A 20,102-nucleotide genomic window follows, 5' to 3' on the forward strand; every position below is an offset into this window, starting at 1 on the left:
CGTTTATCGTCGTTTAATCACGATCGCGAAAAGAACAGGCCCCGATGCATGACTTATTAAATGGTTTGGTGTGATTTTGTTTACTCTTTTTTAACACACGTACTTTTCATGAATATGTTTAATTTTTAAGAATAACTTTACTTTATTTTTTTGCAGAAAAGATTAAAATACGTAAGTAACGTAAATGTTACTTAAAAACGTCAAGCAACAGTTCTGAAGCAAAAAATATGTCGGCCATTTTGTGTTACGTTGAGATTTTTTTTGTCTTCAGAAAGCGGTAATCGGCAAAAAGGATCGGCATGCATGAAGCCGATCATGCAAATGACAAAAATGACCAAAATCGGACGATCTTAATAATCAGCAATCGGCATCGGCTCACCCCTAGTTTAAATATGTAAATATGAGCTCATTCAATCACTAATTTCAGAATACAAAAATTTTTAAAAAAAGATCCACTTTTTTTAAATAGATTGCAATTGATTTCATAGTATTTCGTGGTTCGTAAAAATTTTCAGGATCAATATGTAAAGTAGTAGATTGTGGAAAATAAGGCATATATGAACTGAAAAGAATGGTTGGTATTTAGGTTAAGTTAGGTGAGCTGCATTATAAAAAACAATTATATCATAATTTAATATTTTTACAAACAATTTCTATTTAATTATTGTAGCTGAATTAACCAACCTTTCATTTTAGTAATAATTGTCTAATTTTTCAAAGTTGTTACAAGAAATGGAAAATTTTTTTTTGCAGTATTTTGATTCTCATTTGTACTATTTGAATTAGATATTCGTATTCACTAACAATTTGTACTAAAAAATATGTATAGTGCAAGATTGTTGAGACAGGGTTATTATGTTTATTTGAACATAGAAGACAGGGAATGCTCAGGGATATTTCCTAGGAGAAAAGTGTGGTAACACTGATAGAGAAAGAGGTACACAACGCACAACAGTTAAGTGTCTCACAATCTTTTCCTAACCAAAGTTTAAGGCCACAGGCGCTCCAACGCTGATGCATTGTTAAAGAAAAAAATTATAATGTTTGATAAATCCAAAAAAAAGGGGATGGGGGGGGGGGGGTGAAAGCAAATATTTGTCATTCTTTTCCTTTAATTTTCGGACCCAAATTACGTATAATATTAATCTGTGAAAATTCATTTTTAAAAGTAATTTACAAAAGTTATTTAAAAGTATTTTGGTGTTTGATTTAGATTCCATAATATTTTATATTTATTTCCAATAAAAAATTTAATTAGCATAAAATTTTAGCTATTGTAAATGTAATGTGTAACCCCATTAATTCTTGTAAAGTGGAAAAAACTATTTATATTAGATCCCCGATTATTCGGGGTTATGTCTGGTAGGGGTCCATGGATAACCGAAAACCACAGTTAAAACAATGTCTAAAAAAAACTTAATTTTTTTTTTATCCCGATTAACTATACAAACACTGTAATGCGCATCTCTCAAAGTAATGCCCTAATTCGTTCCAGTAAAACAGAGCATTAATCAAAGCTAGTCACATATTATTTTCAATAAGAGAGAGTTGTAATCAAAATAATTCTTTTCCAAATAGGTAAGGGTTATTGCTGGCTACCATTTTAATCAAAACACTACTCTTGTTAAAATTAATTTTCAGTTCTAATACATATCTAAATATGTTTGAAGTACATTTAAATAAATGTTGAATAACATTTAGAGATTAAACAACCTTTAATTTAAAATTAACAAATTCATTTTCTGCATTGTTTACATAATAGGGCTTGGGCATGGCATTTTTTTTTTCCTATGTAGGCACTTACAACATTTCTGGTTTACAAAATAATAATTTTATTGATATAGAAAATATATTTCAGTTCTAATAAGAATTTAATAATCATAATCTTAACGTTCTCTAATATTAGAAAGATTATTTAACATGTTAACGTAATTCCAGGCACTGTTGTTTACTAAATATTTGTCTGCCATGATTTGCCACTAGCACATCCTAGTGGCAGAATATAAATGTTTGCTGAACACTTGGGCTCGCCGGAAATAATTATGCAATGAAGCAAGCAAATATCTATTGAGGAAAAGCAAAATATTGTTTGTTGATTCATCATATTATTAATTTGTCACATTTCTAATTTATTGCATTAAATTTAATTCTTCTCAAGTTCCGTTGCCGTTGTGCGTGCCTGGAAATAAAAAGTAAAATATTTTTTCTTTTTGCAGTTTATGAAAGTGAAATTTGGCACGGTTAATCGGCAAATGGATAACCGCTCCCGGATAATCATGAGTCTACTGTATATAAATTTGCTTAATATAACACTGATGACATATAAATACAATAAATTACTTGACTTTTAGGCGAAACTGAGCCTCAAGTCTTTATTGCCTTTTACGCACTGAAGATCGGAGAAACACTCATTAATGTAGTGTTTTTCTTTTGCATTAGTGCAACACTATTAAAGCAAAACAACCAGCGTGGGTCAGTTGAATTTGATTGGTTCATGCTAGAGTTTTGCTTACAATCTTAGGTTACAAACTAGAAATTGGTAATTTAATTTGATATCATTAATTCTGTGTGGATGTTGGTGTAGGTAGTTGGGAAATTTCTTGTCATTATTTTTTCAACTTATTTTAATTTTTGTTGCTGAAAGCTTCAATAATGATGCATCATATACCACTTACCATTTGCCACATTTCCTCCATGTGATAATTCCATGTTTAACCTATTTAGAAAGTGAACAATTAATATTGCCTTGGTGGGAAGTGAGTGAGTGATCAGACCTAAAGACCACCTTGGCCCCTGTGAAAATTATGAAATGCGAACAGTGTTGTGATATTAAAATTTTTTTATAATAGCCAAAATACAAATCTTTTATAAATTTGTTTCTTCGCCATTTAAAAAATTATTTTTAAAAAATTCTTAATTCACGTGGCTATTATCTTTTAATTGTTATCATTAATTGTAGTGATGGGATTTTCGATACCTCGATACCTTCGATACTTGACGGTATCGCAAAGTATCGAGTATCGAAACTGTAAGTTCGATACATTTTTTCGATACCGGAATGCTTGTTCATTTGTTTTGAATTAAGTTTTGAGTCGCCATCGTACACAATACAAGTACAGTAGAACCACGATGATACATTCCCGTTTCATACATTTTCCCGTGTCATACGCCGATTAATTTTGGTCCCGCCGAAAGTACTACTATATTTACAATGGTTTACTTTCCCGGAACATACACTTATAAATAGAGCTGGGCCGATGCCGATCCCCGATCGTAATAATCGGCCGATTTTGTTAATTTTGCCGATCATAATGATCGGCAAAACGTAGCCGATTATTTGAGCCGATCATTGGTCTCCTACTTCAAACTTATAACATTGAATAATTACCTATACCTAACAACTTTCCATGTTTGTTTACGGTACTTTACGGGAAGAAAATTTGATTATTCATCGAAAAATAATAGGATTTAATAATTTCAACCTACCACACACGAAAAAAATATACCAATAAAGTAAACAAATACCGTAAGTTTTATAAACATTGAACAGTTACATACCTAAGTATCAATTTCCACGTATATTTACGGTACTTTCGGTAAAATAATTTTCCATTATACTATTTGTAAAGTCATTTATCATTTACGAACCGAAAACTATGTATTTGTTTACCATTTACGGTTAATATTACCGGAATGGCGAATGGCGACTGTTGTTTAGGTTGGTTATGTTACGCCAGAGATTAGAGTGACGCGCGTCGCGCGACGGAATTCGTACGGATTAATGGCGCTAGTAGTTTTGTGGTTAGTAAACAACTACTCTTCGGGAATTCATCTATTTAGTTTTTTCTCGCTAAATATGGCCTATTGAAAGTTTTGTTTAGCGAAATTAATATTCTTATCCTGTTTAGCGGGAAATAGAGCTTAACTTTCTTTTGTATAAAAACCTGGTTGATGAAGAGTTTTGTTTCCCACAGTAGAACCTCGTTACTCCGTGACGCGCTAATACGGGAATAGGATAATCCGGGACGATTTAAAAGTGCAGAAAAAAAAGAGAAGCTAAAATTGTCAGCGCTTAAAATTAACGTCACGCGGGCCGGCGGCCGGCAAACAATGCAAGCCATCGCGTGGGCCGCCAAAATCTGCAACGCTGTTTGTACCGACCCTTTGTGTCGCGCCCCCCCCCCCCCCCCCCCCCCTTTCAACTGTCACATTTGTCACTCTTTAAACTTGAGGGAGATGTCCTGACTTCTGCTTCCGGTCTCCCGTTTGTTCGAATGTTGTTTCACGTGCTGCTGAGTTACTTTCCGCCCGCCAAACAGGCGCCTGGCGAGTGATGTCTGTCTGGCATTCGGCTGGTCGAAGGGGGGGAGGGGGGTGGGGAGCTACCCAAAATTTATGTGTACAAGGTCAGCACGATCTTATCTTTCTCTCTTCGGCTGCTGTAAATGACAGTGAACTAATGGCTAGGCAGTGCCGTATTTTTTTAAGCCGAGACAACAATTCGAAGGCGGCCCTTACCGTTAACCGATTATCCGGGTTTATTATTATTATTATTTTTTTTTTTTACAGAATTTCAATTATCCGGGCATCGGCGGGTCCCAATGAACACGAATAATGGGGAGTTTACTATTTTTATCCATCTGCTGCTAAGGCGCAGTAAGCCTCGGTAGATGTTACGTCACATGACCTTGGCCTAAACCCAGCTGCACGTTGGTGTCTGAGAAGCTTGACAAGACCTTCCGGGCTTACCTGTATAATCGCTAGTCCGTGAAATTTATGTTGTGATTTTTAAGTAATCATGTCAATGAAAAGTAGTTTTGTCTGGGAATACTTCACCGTTTATAGTGATCCGTCAAAAGCAACGTGTAATCAGAGGTACTTGAAAGGCTCTAATCGGCTCAGAAGATCGGCAAGATCGGTAGCAGATGATCGGCATCGGCATGATCGGCAAAATAGGTGATCGGCCCAGCTCTACTTATAAAATCATTAATTTCCCGTTTCATACGTTTTTACGAAGCGGAAAAGTCCTAAAATTCACAAACTTTTTTGTTAATATATTCCTCCTGATAAATTACGTTTTAATTAATGCTTTTATTTTGAGAAACGTTCATTGTTTACCTTTGCAAACGTAAGAAAATAACTTTATCGCACCATAGATATGGATAGTATCAGGAAGACTGTGCACTTCGCTAGTAGCATCTATGGCCAGCACCAAGCGCTTTACCAAGGCACGGATCTCATATTTTGTGCATTCATTAATCTTTGAATTGAATATACCTGTTTGTTATTGTTTTCTTACGATCGGATTGTTTTGTATTTTACGTTTCTCAAGTTAAAAAATTATTGAAAATTGTTCTGTTGCATAAAGTTGTTTGTAAAATGAAAAGAACAAGCAAAAATTTCTGATTTTCTATTTTACAATAGCCTAATTTTTTTATTTCTAATTTAGGCTTGGTGACTTTTCCCACACTCCAAGAAAGGACTTCAAACATTTTGTAAGGCCGCTGTTTCTCATGTCAGCTTTACTTGATTATGAACTGTGTTTTACATTTCTGGTGTTATATTATATGTAGCTATATATAATGATGAATTCATATCTTTCATTAATATAATGCAATTATTTACACATTATGTATTTAAGTTTAATCTGACATAATGCTGGTATGATAGATTGGATTTATATAGTTTAAAACTAATTTATGTTATTTGTAATAATTGTTACTTAATGGGAAAATATTTTTCCCTGGAGTATCGAAAGTATCGAACTGAAAAACAATACAGAATCGAGTATCGAAAGTGTGGTATCGTCCCACCTCTAATTAATTGTATTAAACTTTATAAATTAAATGTTATGTATCATTACGTACATACATACCATGTACAGTTTTTACGAGAGGCTGACCTCAATTCCAACTCAACCCCTACATTTGTATGATTCTCTGCCAAAAAACAAAAATTTGAATTCTGTTCTTCCAAATCAGTATCACTTTTGTCCACTTATCTACATCCTTCACTGTCACACGTTCTTGTCACATAATTTATATTGGCACGCTGCCTTGCTATTTTTGTCTGTGTTTGGCATAGTGTACAACTTTAAGGTTGTGTTACAGTTCAGTTAGTTGACAAAGAAAATACTCTCTTTAAAAATTGATTTTTCTTTAATATATTAAAAGGTGACCAAAGATACATAGTAAATGAAGGAAATAAATTTATTAATGCTTTATTATGGATAGAGTCAAGATTTTGTGGTGTTATTTTAAGACAAATTTCGGTGTAAAGAAATAAAGATTTTGGTGTTATATGGTTTTATTTTTTTGCTCAAAATACCCACGGCAAAATTTTCTTGCTTTTCTGTACGACATGCAAATTTATTAAAACAAATATTAATAAACACTAAAACATCATGATCTAATTACAATTAAGTTCATTTGCAAATTCATAGATAGTTAAGTTCATTTGCGAATTCATAAATTCAAACATTTAAATAACTACTAAAATTTCACGACTTAATTACAATCACATACACTACAAAATTACACAATTAAGCACTTCCAAAGTTACTATTAAGACGGTTTTATTGAAATGCTATCATAGTTAAATTTTCCGCATTTTCTGGAGTGAGACGTTGTCTTCTGTCACTAACTACCAGTGAGTACCTGGAAAATGAACGTTCTGCATCAACATTTGATTTTGGGAACCAGATTGCCCTTAAACTGGCTTGAGCAAATTCACTGTAGTCCCCTTTAAGGGAGCAAAGTACCTTTGCAACATCAATTTGGCTTGTTTCTGGCAATGAAAGTTCATCCTCAATTATTTTTTTGGAAGCAACATAGCCATGTATGAATGTATCAATGGGAAGATGGGAAACAGAAGGCAAGTTATGCAGAGACTTCTGTAGGTTTGCATCTTCTATGCTAACCCTACTCACATTTCTTGGGTTGAACAGCAAATTAATGGCATTAAAGACTCTTAGACAAGGATGTCGTTTAACAGATGAGTTTTGCCTCAAACGCTTATGTTTCTCACTCGCGACATGTTTCACAAGCGTATCGCGTCTCTCGTAGTCTAGCCTGCAGTTACAGAATTTGCACATTAAAATTTTATCACTGATATAAAATCCTTCGCTGGAAAATTCTTTCGATCGGTCACTGGCAGAAACCTTCGTTTTAGGCATTATCAAAAAAATTTTAATCACATAGGAAGAATTTAACCTCTCAATACGCAAAAACTTGCCGTGCTGGAAAGATCAAAACAATGGAGAATAGATGTGAATACAAACGCATACCGAATACCAACATACGTACGTGAAAATTAATACCGACATAAACATGTACTATTTATTATTTACAATCGTTACGTTAAGCAGGGTTAATTTTATTTTGGTAGCCTACGTACTTTATTTTAAATAAACAGTAAAAGCAATGCGGTTTAGCGTGTAATATTTTAATGATTAAAAACATAATCGTAGAAAAACATATTTTGGACGTTTGTTATTTTGGTATTTACAGAAAGTGAACGGCGGCCATTGTATCATAGTTATCAACATCTTAAATTATTATGGTACACAAAGAATGAATGACTCACCGTCGCATATAATATATATGGCTGCTAGTTACTGTAAGAAATATTTGATTGTGCTGAAGATGTGAATTGTCCTTACAGAATGGGGGGGAAAAAAAAAGTAAATAATCAGGATAGACGAAATTTCGTGACATATCGCGGATTTTGCACAGTTTCGTTTTATTTCGTGTTTTCAAGCGGTTTTCGGTGTTATTTCGTTTTATCGCGCATTACCATATAATCGTGGCTCTAATTATGGATGGTCTAGTATGTTGACATGGTTTTGCTTAAAATGCATTTCTGCCATGTATGGCTAACCATTGATGTGATCTAGCGCGTTCTGGTAAGTGTAAGGTAAACTATCCTGGAAAGCATGTTTTTCCTTTACCAGAGTCACTGCTTTCTTGCAGGATGGTGTAATATGAACTTTGGCTAAACACTTGGGCATCTTATTTTATTTCTGCATAGTTTAAATTGACAAACTATCTTTCTTTTTCCCATCATCATACATTGTGATGAATTCTATACAAGTGTTGTTGCCATTGTGAATGCATGAAAATAAAAATTCACTTAAATGAATAAAACCATTATTTCAAATATATAACCATCCTTTTTCAGTCATAAAGTGCCGGTAATTTGTAGCTATTGTTACTTCTAGAACCACGCAAATCGATCAGCATTCAAGGGAGGTGTACTTACCCGCTTGTTTCAAATACCTAATGTTATGTAGTGTATGTTTGGTGACAAGTTTGCACGAACTGTAATATGCATTGGCTCTAAAGTGTAAATGTCATATAAATTGTCTTTATTCGAAACTCATAACATATTAATACAATTACCTTACCTTGAGGATATATACTGAGCCACAAGCATTATGTACCTTTTACGCACTGAAGATCAGAAAAACACTTTTTAAAGTAGTGTTTCTCTTTTGCATTAGTGCAATACTGTTTTAGCCAAACAACCAGCTTGGGCCAATTGAATTATATTGGTTCATTCTAGAGTTTTGCTTACAATCTTGTCAAACCTTGGATGGGATGGTTTCACTTCATTAATTCTGTGTGGGATTGTGGGAAGTTTTTTTTTTCTCTCTCTCTTTTTGATATAAGCTTCATTTTGTAAGCATGGAATACAAAATACCATCTGCCACATTTTCTACATGTGACAATTTGGTTTTTTATCCAGTCCAGAAGTGAACAATTAACTATCGCCTAGGTGAGAGGTGAGTAAACAGACCATAGGGCCACTTGACTCCTGGGGAAATTTAATCACGGAAAGTATTTGAATGTAAACTAGGTAATAGTATATATATTTATAATATTGAAATAATATTTTTTGGTAGGTTTATTTATTTCCATTTTACAATTCCAAGCTTATAATGTTTTCCTGCTTATGTCATATTTTTAGTCCCATCTTTTTCCTCCATAAGGACAATGTATTTATTTCCTGCCTATAACTTTTCATGAATAATGCATTTCCTGCTTATATTGTTTTCTTTATAAATTTCATTAAATGATATAAAAAATTAACCTAACTATTCCAACACTTATCCCATCTGTAAAGTTTAACAGGTTTACTTTTTACTTTACGTGTGTTTTTATTTATAATCGCTGCTGTACCATAGATGTAGATTGTTGAAATATGATTGTATGGAAAAATAAACTGTAAGTATGCCAGAACACTAGCGCTATGTGTTAGGGCTGGCTAATGCTGTTTTTTCAATATATCGAAGGTACATAATGGTCACAGTTACATGTTTGTTGGCACACTTGTCTTGAGGAAAAAATTTTTTACATATCCTTCCATTCCTTGCTATTTTAGTGTGTTTTAAGATGTACGTACATAGTTTTACAATGTTTTAGTTTTCCGACTATTCTGCAATGACATTAATAAAAAACAAGTCTTTTTATTGCTTATAAAGGATTTAATTTACTATTTTATCGTTATCATAGCGAATCATGAAAAAAGTTTTATAGAAATATGGCGGTGTGTCTTTAAAGACTAATAAAATAGAAGCTGAAAGCAGACTGTTGCTTGGTTTAGCAAATTCGAGCATTGAGTGTGATCTCCTCTCCTCTTGCACCGAGCCCTCTTGGTTGAGAGCCAGGTATCCTGTTTCCGGAGGTAGACAGGGGTAGAGAAGGTCGAGCTGGTCTTGCGGCAGGATTCACGTTCTCTTGATGGTGGATGCACGGATGCTCGGAAGTGCGGTCCGCTGGCGTAGGTGAATAGCTAGTGGGGTGAGGGATGGGGCTAAACTATTCATTGAGAATGACGGTATGATCACAACAGTACTTTAATTTTTCCTATGACGAGATAGGTCAGGGTGGCCAGCCAACCGGGAAATCGGGAAATACTGGAAATAGCCAGGATTTCTTTAAAAAAACCAGGAATACCTGGAATCAACCAGGAATTTTTATTAGAACCGGGAATTTTTTTTATGAAGTAACGATCGCAATAACATACGGCTGTTAAAAGCCTATAATGGAGAAACTTGGACGTGAGCACGTTCACCACCCGTCGAAGCATGACAGTATGCTCGTGAGCTATATTTTGTCAAAGTTAATTTGTTCATACTGCATTTAAAAACTTTTGTAGTACGTAAGAAACCGTTAACAATTCAGACTTCCATACTTATTATGTTTCTGTATTCAAAAGCAACAGCATTTTGGCTGAAAATGATGTAGGGTGGTAGTAATTTCTCGCACGGCATGTTAATACCACTAGTTTTGTGTATATATATATTTTTTTTACTTTGCGCTCATGTTGTTGCGTCACGGTATCACAGATACTTTTCTCGAGTTTTTTTTAAAAGTTTAGTTGTGCGGGATGTTGTTTTGAATTTTTTAATCTAACATGTGATTTGCGCAGATTATCAAAATGTCAAAGAGTTCGGTCACCACATACAATGACAAATATACGGAAGAGTTTGAATGGGTTGAGAAAGATCCAAAGTGCAGGACAAACGCCATTTGCAATTTGTGTAATGTTAAAATCAATATCGGTAAAATGGGAAGAACATCATTAGCCAGCCACGCAAGAGGGGCAAAACACGTGCGTTTGGTGTCAAGTAATTTTAGTGATGTGAGATTATACATTTTTTTGTTGGTGGAAGGTTTTGTTTTAAGCAAGTTCATTGATTTAATTTTTAAGCCTATCGTTAATTTGTCTATTGTTTAACGCCAATAAAACATCATATTGGGTGTTTTTTGTGTAACAAAAATGCAAATTGTATGCAAATATTGATAAAAACCACCCTTAAAAAAACCTGGAAAAAACCAGGAATTTTATTATCCCAGAAGAGTGGCCACCCTGTAGGTCCTCGGATGCCCTGACTCGCAAAGGAGGGGTGCGAGCTGCAGAAAACGGATAGCCAGTTGTTCTGCTGCTCCCCCTATGATCGTCCTATGGTCAGTGGGCAGATTCCAGCCTCACTGGCTGTCGGGCCGATCAACTGCTTTTCAGGTGGATGACCTCGCCTTTATATAGGGAGAAATGCGCAGGGGCGAACTAACTCCTCTTTGGAAGGGATGAGATGCGCGCGCATGAATCTCGCAGAAATTTCCCTGCCCTGGTGGTGGAAGTATAAACTAGATATTAATAATTAAAAAGAAAAGATAAACGTGGCATAAATAATTATATGTACATACATATATATTCAATCCTATGTATTAAAAAGTATTTAAACTTGCTTTCTTAACTTAATTTATACTCTTATAAAATATAAATATAGTTGGTAGATCGCCGGTCACAAGATGGCGTCCCAATGTACATGTTCAGCTGTGGCGAAAAAAAAAATATCCATTTGTATACATAACTTGTCCATATTTACTATTATATCCCGAAATAAGTAAATATGTGTGGTTATAGCAACGTGAAAAATAAAGGGCGAAAATGGTTGGTTGCTTTAATGAATTATTCTATTGTTTGTCGCTTTGTTAACCTACAACGTCGCACAGATTCCTCGCCGCATATTGCGTGAGTAGGCCTATTGCCGAAATACCTTTTTCCCTGAATTGCTTCTGAGCTTATTAAAACTCGTTTTGGGTTTAATTATAACGTAAAGTAACGTGATATTTAATATAGAGAGGGCGGGCAAGCGTCAAATGTATCCGTAATTGGTTTTAAATTTAAATGTTTTTATACAGTTTGATGAGTCAATTGGTGAAAAGTTCAAACACACACAAGTGTTAAATATATATTTTATGCTTTTAACATTTTACTGCTTATAATGTTTTTTTCTTATGCCCCCTTGAATAACATTATAAAAAAGTTCTACTGTTTTTTCCTTCTTATATTACTTGGCTATAATTTATTTACAAATAACATTGATTTTACTTTAGACTATAAATTAAGGTTTCTACATCATTACATACATACCGTATTAGTGTTCACTTAAATATAGGGCGAACTTAATTGCAACCAAACCCCTACAGTTTTATAACTTTTTTGCCCATTTGTTTTTATTCTTCTCTCCCTCCAATTCAAAATCACTTTTGCCTTCTATGTGCCATTGCCATTGTGTATGCATAAAAATAAATATTCAAGTTATGAAAACAAGCACATTTTCGTTTCTCTGACCACTTTACTTATAATAAACTTGCCCCACTTGTTTCAAATAGTTTAATGAATGTAATGTATGTCTGGTGATAAAATTTGCACAAAAACATAAACTGTGATGCATGTTTTACCCAGTCAGGAAATAAGCAGTTAATCACCTTGACCTGGCTATAATTTATTCACAAATAATACTAATTATATTTTAACTTTATAAACTAAAGGTTTCTGTTTTATTACATACACACTACATCCTTTTTGACTGAATTGCAACCCGATCCCTAGATTTTTATGATTTTATGACCAAAGAACCAAAGTTCTTTCTCTAATTCAGAATCACTTTCGTAAACTTTAATACTCATTTTTTTATCCTTTATGTCCTTCAGTGCCACTCATTCTTCTCGCATAATTGATATTGTTTTGCTGCTGTGCTGTTATTGGTCTTTCATAGTGTACAAATTTGAGTTTTTAATTTCAATAAGGAGAGCGTTTTCTTGTTTTAGAATCTAAAGCCTGCCTACACGATACCCATTTCCTTAGCAGTTTTCTTAACAATTTTTTTTAATGTGCCTGCTCGCTTGTAGGTAACATTTCAGCACCCTTCCAAAGGAAAGGGTGTGGCTCTGGGTATAGAAGTTTTCATGCCCCAAGTCTTAGCCAAAACCGTAATAGAACATGTTCTTTTTTTTTTCTGCTATACCCACAACCAAATTTTTTCAGGATGGCAGATCAACATGTTGCTTAATAAAACAGTGTATAGTCCCTTTAATACATTAGGGAATGTAACATATGTAAGGGTATGCCAAATCAAACTTAATGATTGTAAAACTACCCTGGAATATATTTGTTAAATTAAAATAGTCATAGAAAGAAGTAATCACAAGTTTTAAAATAGTAATAAAACTGTATACAGTGGTATGTCTACTAAGGAAAAGACTAATATATTTTTGTATATTAACCCCGCTTTATTCACCCTATGAAGCAATGGTTGGTTGTTGTAGCGGCAAACCACGGTCTGATTACCATTTTTGTGCTGGGTGGATCTTTTAGGTATCACAATGTTATTAGTAATGAACAGAAACAAGGTGTGATTCCGTCTGAAATATAATTACTCCATACTGAGCAAACTTATAGCATATACAAGAGAATATTAACGTACAATATTAATTACATTCTTAAACAGCTCTCAGGTATATTCAGAAAGAAAGAAAAAAAAATATGGGCCGGCCGTACATGAAATTATCAAAAGTTTCATTTACTAAAAATACATAAACCAATAAAAAAATACAAATATATTTAAACTATCCCAGTTGAGGTATGTACTTAAAGTCCAGAAATTATGTTTGTATGATTAACTTTGTTTGACGGCGTAATTTAGGAAAGTTCAAAAAAGGGTCAAAAGATACAGAAGCACCGGAGGTCGGGGCTTCGTTTCCCGGAAATCACGCGGGAACATGATGCCAAGGCGCTCGTGTCCTGTTGCAGAAGGGAGATGAAAATGCCAATTCGGCGTCCGGCTCTCGGACCCTGTCTGGAACAGTCCGAATCAAAACTGATAAGAACTTGTACACAGACAGTATACGGGGCAGAAAATGCCCGGAAAAGTTAAGGGGAGGCTGAGGAAAGTCGCGGATCGTCACTCACCAGACAGGGGAGTTGGCTTCTATTTACCGATGTGTCGCCCGCCAGGAACTGGATCCCGCGAATGTGCGGCTGGGCGCGGATGTTTTCATTATTTAAAAAAAATATATATATATTTAACAGAAAAATAACTATTACTCTTTGTACTAAGCAGACGGACTAGACTACTTGAAAAAGATTATAGGGATAGCATCCCTTATTTAGGCGACTACATAGTCGGTTGCGGCCGGATGGAAGTCTTGCAGTGTCTCGTCGACTCGCCGATAATCACAAAATGGTCCGTCTGCAGTCGCGACGCGAAGTGTCTCGCGAAGAACCGCGTCTCGTAATTAAAAGTATTTGTTCTATCAAAAGTTTGTGTGTGGGGGGGGGGGGGGGGGGGGAGAGACTGGGAGTCCAGACCGAAAGCTTCCGAAGTTCCCCGAGTGGGCATCATAAAAAAACTCTGACTGATGTCTCAAAGTTGGTAGCACTGTCCGACTTTAGCGCTACCTGTTGAGGGGTGTCTGAAATAAAAAAGAATCTACTCGTCCAAGGCGTCTGCTTAAACCAAGGGTTAAAGGGGCAGTCAGGTGCTACACTCTGGCGGCCAAGATAATATTATTACTGTTTCTGCCGCGAGATGTTGTGGGGTGGTCCATCTTTGCACACACATTTTTTATGCGAGGCGTCCTTGGAGACGGTCGCTGTCTGCTGGGGTTTATGACCGGTCATTGGTCTTAGGCGAATTCTTAGAACTGAAGGGGAGGGGGGTGAACAAAAAGTGCAACAACGCTGAGAACGAGCGTCCATGACGTGCTTTTCGAGGAGAGAACCTAATACGTATTCGTAACGGTAAAGACTATGGTCATCTCGCCTCTGAGAAATGGTAACAGCTCATCCAGAGCTGCTGTATGCAGTTTTAGTCATGAAGTGAAGTAACGTTACAGGCCTGGGACGTGCCTGTAAGCGAGAGAAATATCAAACTGGCAGCCAACAAAGTCTTAGATCTGCAAAATATCCTATAGGTCTCTGGGAAAGGTGCTTCAGACTACTGGCTCAAAGTTTAACTTAAGGGAGTACACCAGCCTAACAAAGAGTAAATCATCCTTTAGAAACCAAATTATAAAGAAAAATAAAATTTCCAAAAATAAATTTAAAATTATAGTAAAATTTAAAAAAAAGGGTCGAAATATCAAATTTCCGGCACATTGTATCAAAAATTATTTAAGACTAAAGTTTTGATAATATCTATTTATAAGGCATGCAAATAATTTAAACGAATTTGTTAGTGTGCCTACTAATTTTATTTTTCTTTCACCCCCGGTTTATTCCACCCCTGGCAGTAATGGTTGGTCATATAAAATATTATTTTAGAAAAATTTTAAAGATGATAATTTAAGGTTTTACAATAAAATAGAATGGGTTTAATAGTGTACGTGAGAATGAATTATGATTTTGTTTTAAGTCTACCCCTTTATTTTTTCAACCCTCTGCAACAATACCTCATATTATAATACAATAAATAATTGTTTTAGACAAAAATTTTAGATAAAAATTATAAGATGTGCAAACAATCTGAACGGAATTTATAGTTTACCTTCTTAGGGATCTTAAATTTTTTTAATTTATTTATTTTTAATTTTTTTACCTCAATGCTTGCAGTTATGGTTATTCATATCAAATATTTATTCAGGCCAAAAAATTTTGTATTACTTCAAGCTATAATACATTCAAACAAATTTGATATTTTCCATATTTAGGGTGTTAGCTATTTTTTTGTTTTTTTAAAGAAATCTTTCCCATATTCTTTGGTCTGATATTGCCCATTATCGAACTTGACTGACATTTTCCTTTACAAGATTTTATATATCAGTTTGGAAGTGATTTTTGCAAAATTGCAGTCTTTTCACTTTTGAGTTTACGATGGGATGGGGTCTATGTGCTATGAAACGAAAAAATTTTCGGAAGTTACACCATGGTTACGCTTACAATAGGTAGTATTTCTTTGAAATCTACCTAAAACAAGTGTTAACTATCATTTTTTATTTATCATATTATTAATCAGTTGTGTTGTGTTTAATACTACACCAGTGCCTTTGCCATTGTGCATGCATAAAATAAACATTCACGCTGATGAAAGAGAACACTATTTCATATCTCTGTACACGTTACTTCTGACCACGTTACTTCGTCCACGTTACTTCTGACCACGTTACTTCGTCCACGTTACTTCTGACCACGTTACTTCAAGGGGCGGTTTTACTTAACTGACTTTTTTCAAATAGTAAATAGCATGTAACATATGTATGGTAACAATTTTGCTTGAAATATAATCTTCAATGCTTATAAAGTGTTAGTCATATAAAATATCTTAATATAAGTTTGATATTAAAAATACAATTATCCGACTTTAGAGTAAAACTGAGCCTCAATCTTTAATTACCTTTTATGCACTGAAGATCAGAGAAGCACTTTTTAAACTAGTGTTTCTCTTTTGCATTAGTGCAATACTGTTTTAGCCAAACAACCAGCTTGGGCCAATTGAATTATATTGGTTCATTCTAGAGTTTTGCTTACAATCTTGTCACAAACTTGGGATGCGACCATTTAATTTTGTTAGTCCTGTGTGAGTGTTAAGTCATCAAGGGTGAAATACCACATAAGATTTGCCACATTTTTTTTGTGTGTCATTTCCAGTCACTAAGGCTCTTTGTCATCACTTTGTTTGGAAGTGAGTAAACAGACAATAAAAACATTTTTATCCCTCTGCATATAAAATGCAGAAAGATGGCAAATATTCTGTATTCCTAATTTATTTCTTCTTGGTCATTTTAAAAATGATTAAACAAACATTCCAATTAGTTTACTATATATCTATTGATTCACAATAATAATTTTAATTGTATTTTATGTTCAGGACCAGTGCCATGCCGGATTCGCGATTTTCTTGAATTATTGAATGTTGATATTATTTTAACAGGAATATCAAAGAGAATTAAAATCAACTCTGATGGTATTTTAAAACATGCTGTGATGTAGAAATAAAAACTACAGAAAGGATTGGCCTTTTTCTAAAAACCTTCATGGAAATTACCTGTAGAAAACATAATTTTCTATACTGACATGAAATCAGACAGTGACTATAAACTCTTAAGCAAACTAAAAATGCCAGCATTGCAGAAATGTGACCTTGTGGCAAAGGTCAACAGCCAGAATCTACCTAAAAAAAAATCTGAATGTTATTGCCTCATTTGGTGTTGGATTATAGAATGTGCCTTACCATAGAAAGCAGGAGTAAAATCCTCTCACTGCATTGGGGCGTTAAAAATTTTTAGTGAGCAGTTTGCACACACATTGATGTAGTGTATTATGGATTTTCCGTAGTTATTACTGATTTATACTTCCAGAGGGATTGTTATTTATTTACTATGGAATCATAGAAAGTTCTTAATGCCATGTCAGAAATATTGTGTGAGTATCAGCATTTAGTACTATAAATCTTGAGCATATTTCTGTTTGGTTGATGGCTGTATATCTGGCACAATAATTTTAATGTAATCCATTTTGCTTTAACAGCTTGTCTACCAGCCATGAAAACTGGGAAAGTGTCTGTGAATTAACGTGACCAGGAACTGGTAAAAAGGCTGTGAATTTCTAATTAGTTTCAGGAATGATAATGTAATGTTTACGGCTGACAATACTAATGCCCTTAGCAGGAAGGACAGTAGCACGACAATATGAAGCATAGGATGCTATGCAACAGAAAAATATCCGGATGCATACCCACAGCCCATCCCTTCCCCCTTACCTATTTAACACCAAAAAAATTTTGCTTCAAGTTTAAAAAAATTTTGTCAAGCATGGCACATACTGCACAGTGTTACACCCTTTGTAACATTCCACATCTTGCCTGCTCATGTGATGCGATAGTGCTTAACCTACTTGAATTCTCTTGAATGGTGTATAGTTATGGCCAGTTTATAATATACACCTTTTAAGGAAAATTCTTTTAATTTTCGTAATGAAATCTGTGTCCAAATGGACTTAGCACTGGTTAAAAGATACAATTGCATTGTGCTATGTTTATGCTCATTTTGGTGAAAGTTGTTTGTCCATTATGCTTTTCTTGGGTATTATTTTCTTTTCAGAAGACATCTACTATAAAATAAATTTTCATTATATTTTTAGAACTTTGTGCACAAATTGGCCATTTTTGACGTAAAGTTGCCGGGAGTTAGTCAATTGGTGCAAAATACTTATGGCCCCCTCTATATTGTGACCTTATTCCCAGGTATAATGAGGGGTCATAACAAGAGGGTTTTATGTTTAAATATATTAATGCAAATAACCATTATCAAGGCTACCAAAATTATCTTTTCAAACCTTTGCAACATAATTACATCTTGACTCCAGGGGTGCTGTTTATTTTAATTAAAGGTATTACATGGGTGTATAAGAGAATATTCAAGTGCTTGTATAAAGCAGTGCAGCAGGCTACGTGACGACAATGAGTGCTCTCTTTCCGTGCAATATGCTGACCATGTGAGAAGCAATGCTATACTTGGTGATCTCTGACTATTGCTTGTAACCGGTGATTGACACATTATCGGCGATGGTGGCTGCATAGTTTCTTAAAGGGTAAAATGCTATAAAATTTAAAAAAAAAATTAATTCCCTATATAAATTTGAATTATTGTTTTTGTTTGGTGAATGTCTAAGGATCAACTTTGCATATGCCACTAGGGGTTCTAAGGCCCTAATAGACGAGCATAAAACATGGTGAGTGCTGTGTGAATGGTTCCACACTGGAACCACTGCACGTTTTTGGAGATGGCGCAAAGGAAGCGAGAGCTTTACCTGCACATTTGATGGGTTGGTCGGGTGGTATGCATGTTGCTTAGTACAAGAGCCCATAGAAACCTGTAGCTAAAATAAACTAGAGGTTTTCTTGCCGGCATACCAGTCAGATGCAACTCAATAGAACTTATTTTAGAGGGTGAGGTTCCATATGAATTTAAATAAATATAAACACACAGCTTTATAGCTTGTCTCAATGTACTGCCCATTGTGTTTCCTATACGCATCTATTGCAGGCCTAATTTACGTCTTATGAATAATCAGGAAAACTTTAAAAAAAAAAAGGAAAGTGGGGGGAAAAGTTGGTAATTTTAGAACTCTTAGTTTGGAAGACACAGTGTTAAATTCAGTTTCTCTTATTAGAGTACTATAAAAATGATTAATAAATGTTAATAAGAAGTTAGATGATGTAAAATAATTAACATTAATATTATTCCTAATAATTATTTAGTTTATTGAGTAGTTTTTAGACCTTTGTAATTTTTTTAAACTATTTGCTGGAGTGATTAGTTCATAACTGTGTAAGTGTGTTAGTTATTTTCTACAGTCAGGCATTTTACGTGATTACCGATGTGCGTGCGTGGAAATGCTCAGCCGGGCGACGGCGCGGTGTCGCAGCTGCTGCCGTCGTCGCCGTCGGAGGACAAGGCGGCGCTGGGGGCCCTGGAGAGCGCGCTGGCCGCGGCCGAGGACGAGCCGGACGTGCGGGCCGCGCGCACGGCCAAGGCAGAGGCGGCCGCCGAGCTGGCAGAGTTCGACGAGAGCATCCCGCTGGAGGAGGGGGAGGGCTGTGCCGAGCCCGAGCTGAGCCGCGCCGAGCTGGAGGTGCAGCAGCTTGTGGAGCAGGTCAGGACTCTCACGCATCAGGGCACTGTAACCTGCTGTAGCGCGTGTCAAAAACAAGAAATACAGTGAAAGTCCGTTGTAGCGAATACAGTCTATAACGTAAAGTCCGCTATAACGATAATTGCCATCGGCACCGTCAGTTTTGCATATGCTGCGTAGGATAAAAATTTCGGAAATAACAAATGCAGCGTGGGCTCATTTTCGCTATAGCGATAGATTACACACCTGTAATTTTGCTTTGAAACAATGAGAAAACATCTACAATTTCCTTAATAAATGAAAAACAGCTTCGTACAATTCCACGTGTCCGGCAAATGAAGTAAAGCGCATGATGTGGCCGTCTTGGCAACACCACACAAAGTGGGGCCCCACAGCGAGCATAGCTTGCCTCACGGCGACGAAAGCAAGACGGCCCCGCTGCGAGCATTACTTATTTATAATCACGCCGACTGTAGCCCATAAATGAGCATAACTCGTCTCACACTTGCATCGTAAGCGTGCGGGGAGTTGACGAATATGGAACTTGTCGAGCTCGTCTCTTCTAATCAAGACGAAGCGGCGTCTGAAGATGACGACGAACCATGTGTCGTATCTGTTCCGTCAAAAACGTCAGTGATGGAGGCACTTGACACAATCAGTCGTTTTTATCAGCATACAAA

General features: G+C 35.5%; 1 protein-coding gene across 1 annotated transcript in view; it reads left to right on the forward strand.

The window, feature by feature from the left end:
• LOC134540351 (helicase domino) overlaps positions 1–20,102 on the forward strand; it is a 329,560-nt gene that overhangs the window by 179,106 nt on the left and 130,352 nt on the right. The window contains exon 28 of the mRNA XM_063383024.1: positions 19,192–19,443. Within this exon, the coding sequence (XP_063239094.1) occupies positions 19,192–19,443 (252 nt within the window). The remainder of the gene's footprint in view (positions 1–19,191; positions 19,444–20,102) is intronic.

This window comes from Bacillus rossius, chromosome 16 (genome assembly GCF_032445375.1).
Source record: "Bacillus rossius redtenbacheri isolate Brsri chromosome 16, Brsri_v3, whole genome shotgun sequence".
NCBI classification, from domain to species: Eukaryota; Metazoa; Arthropoda; class Insecta; order Phasmatodea; family Bacillidae; genus Bacillus; species Bacillus rossius.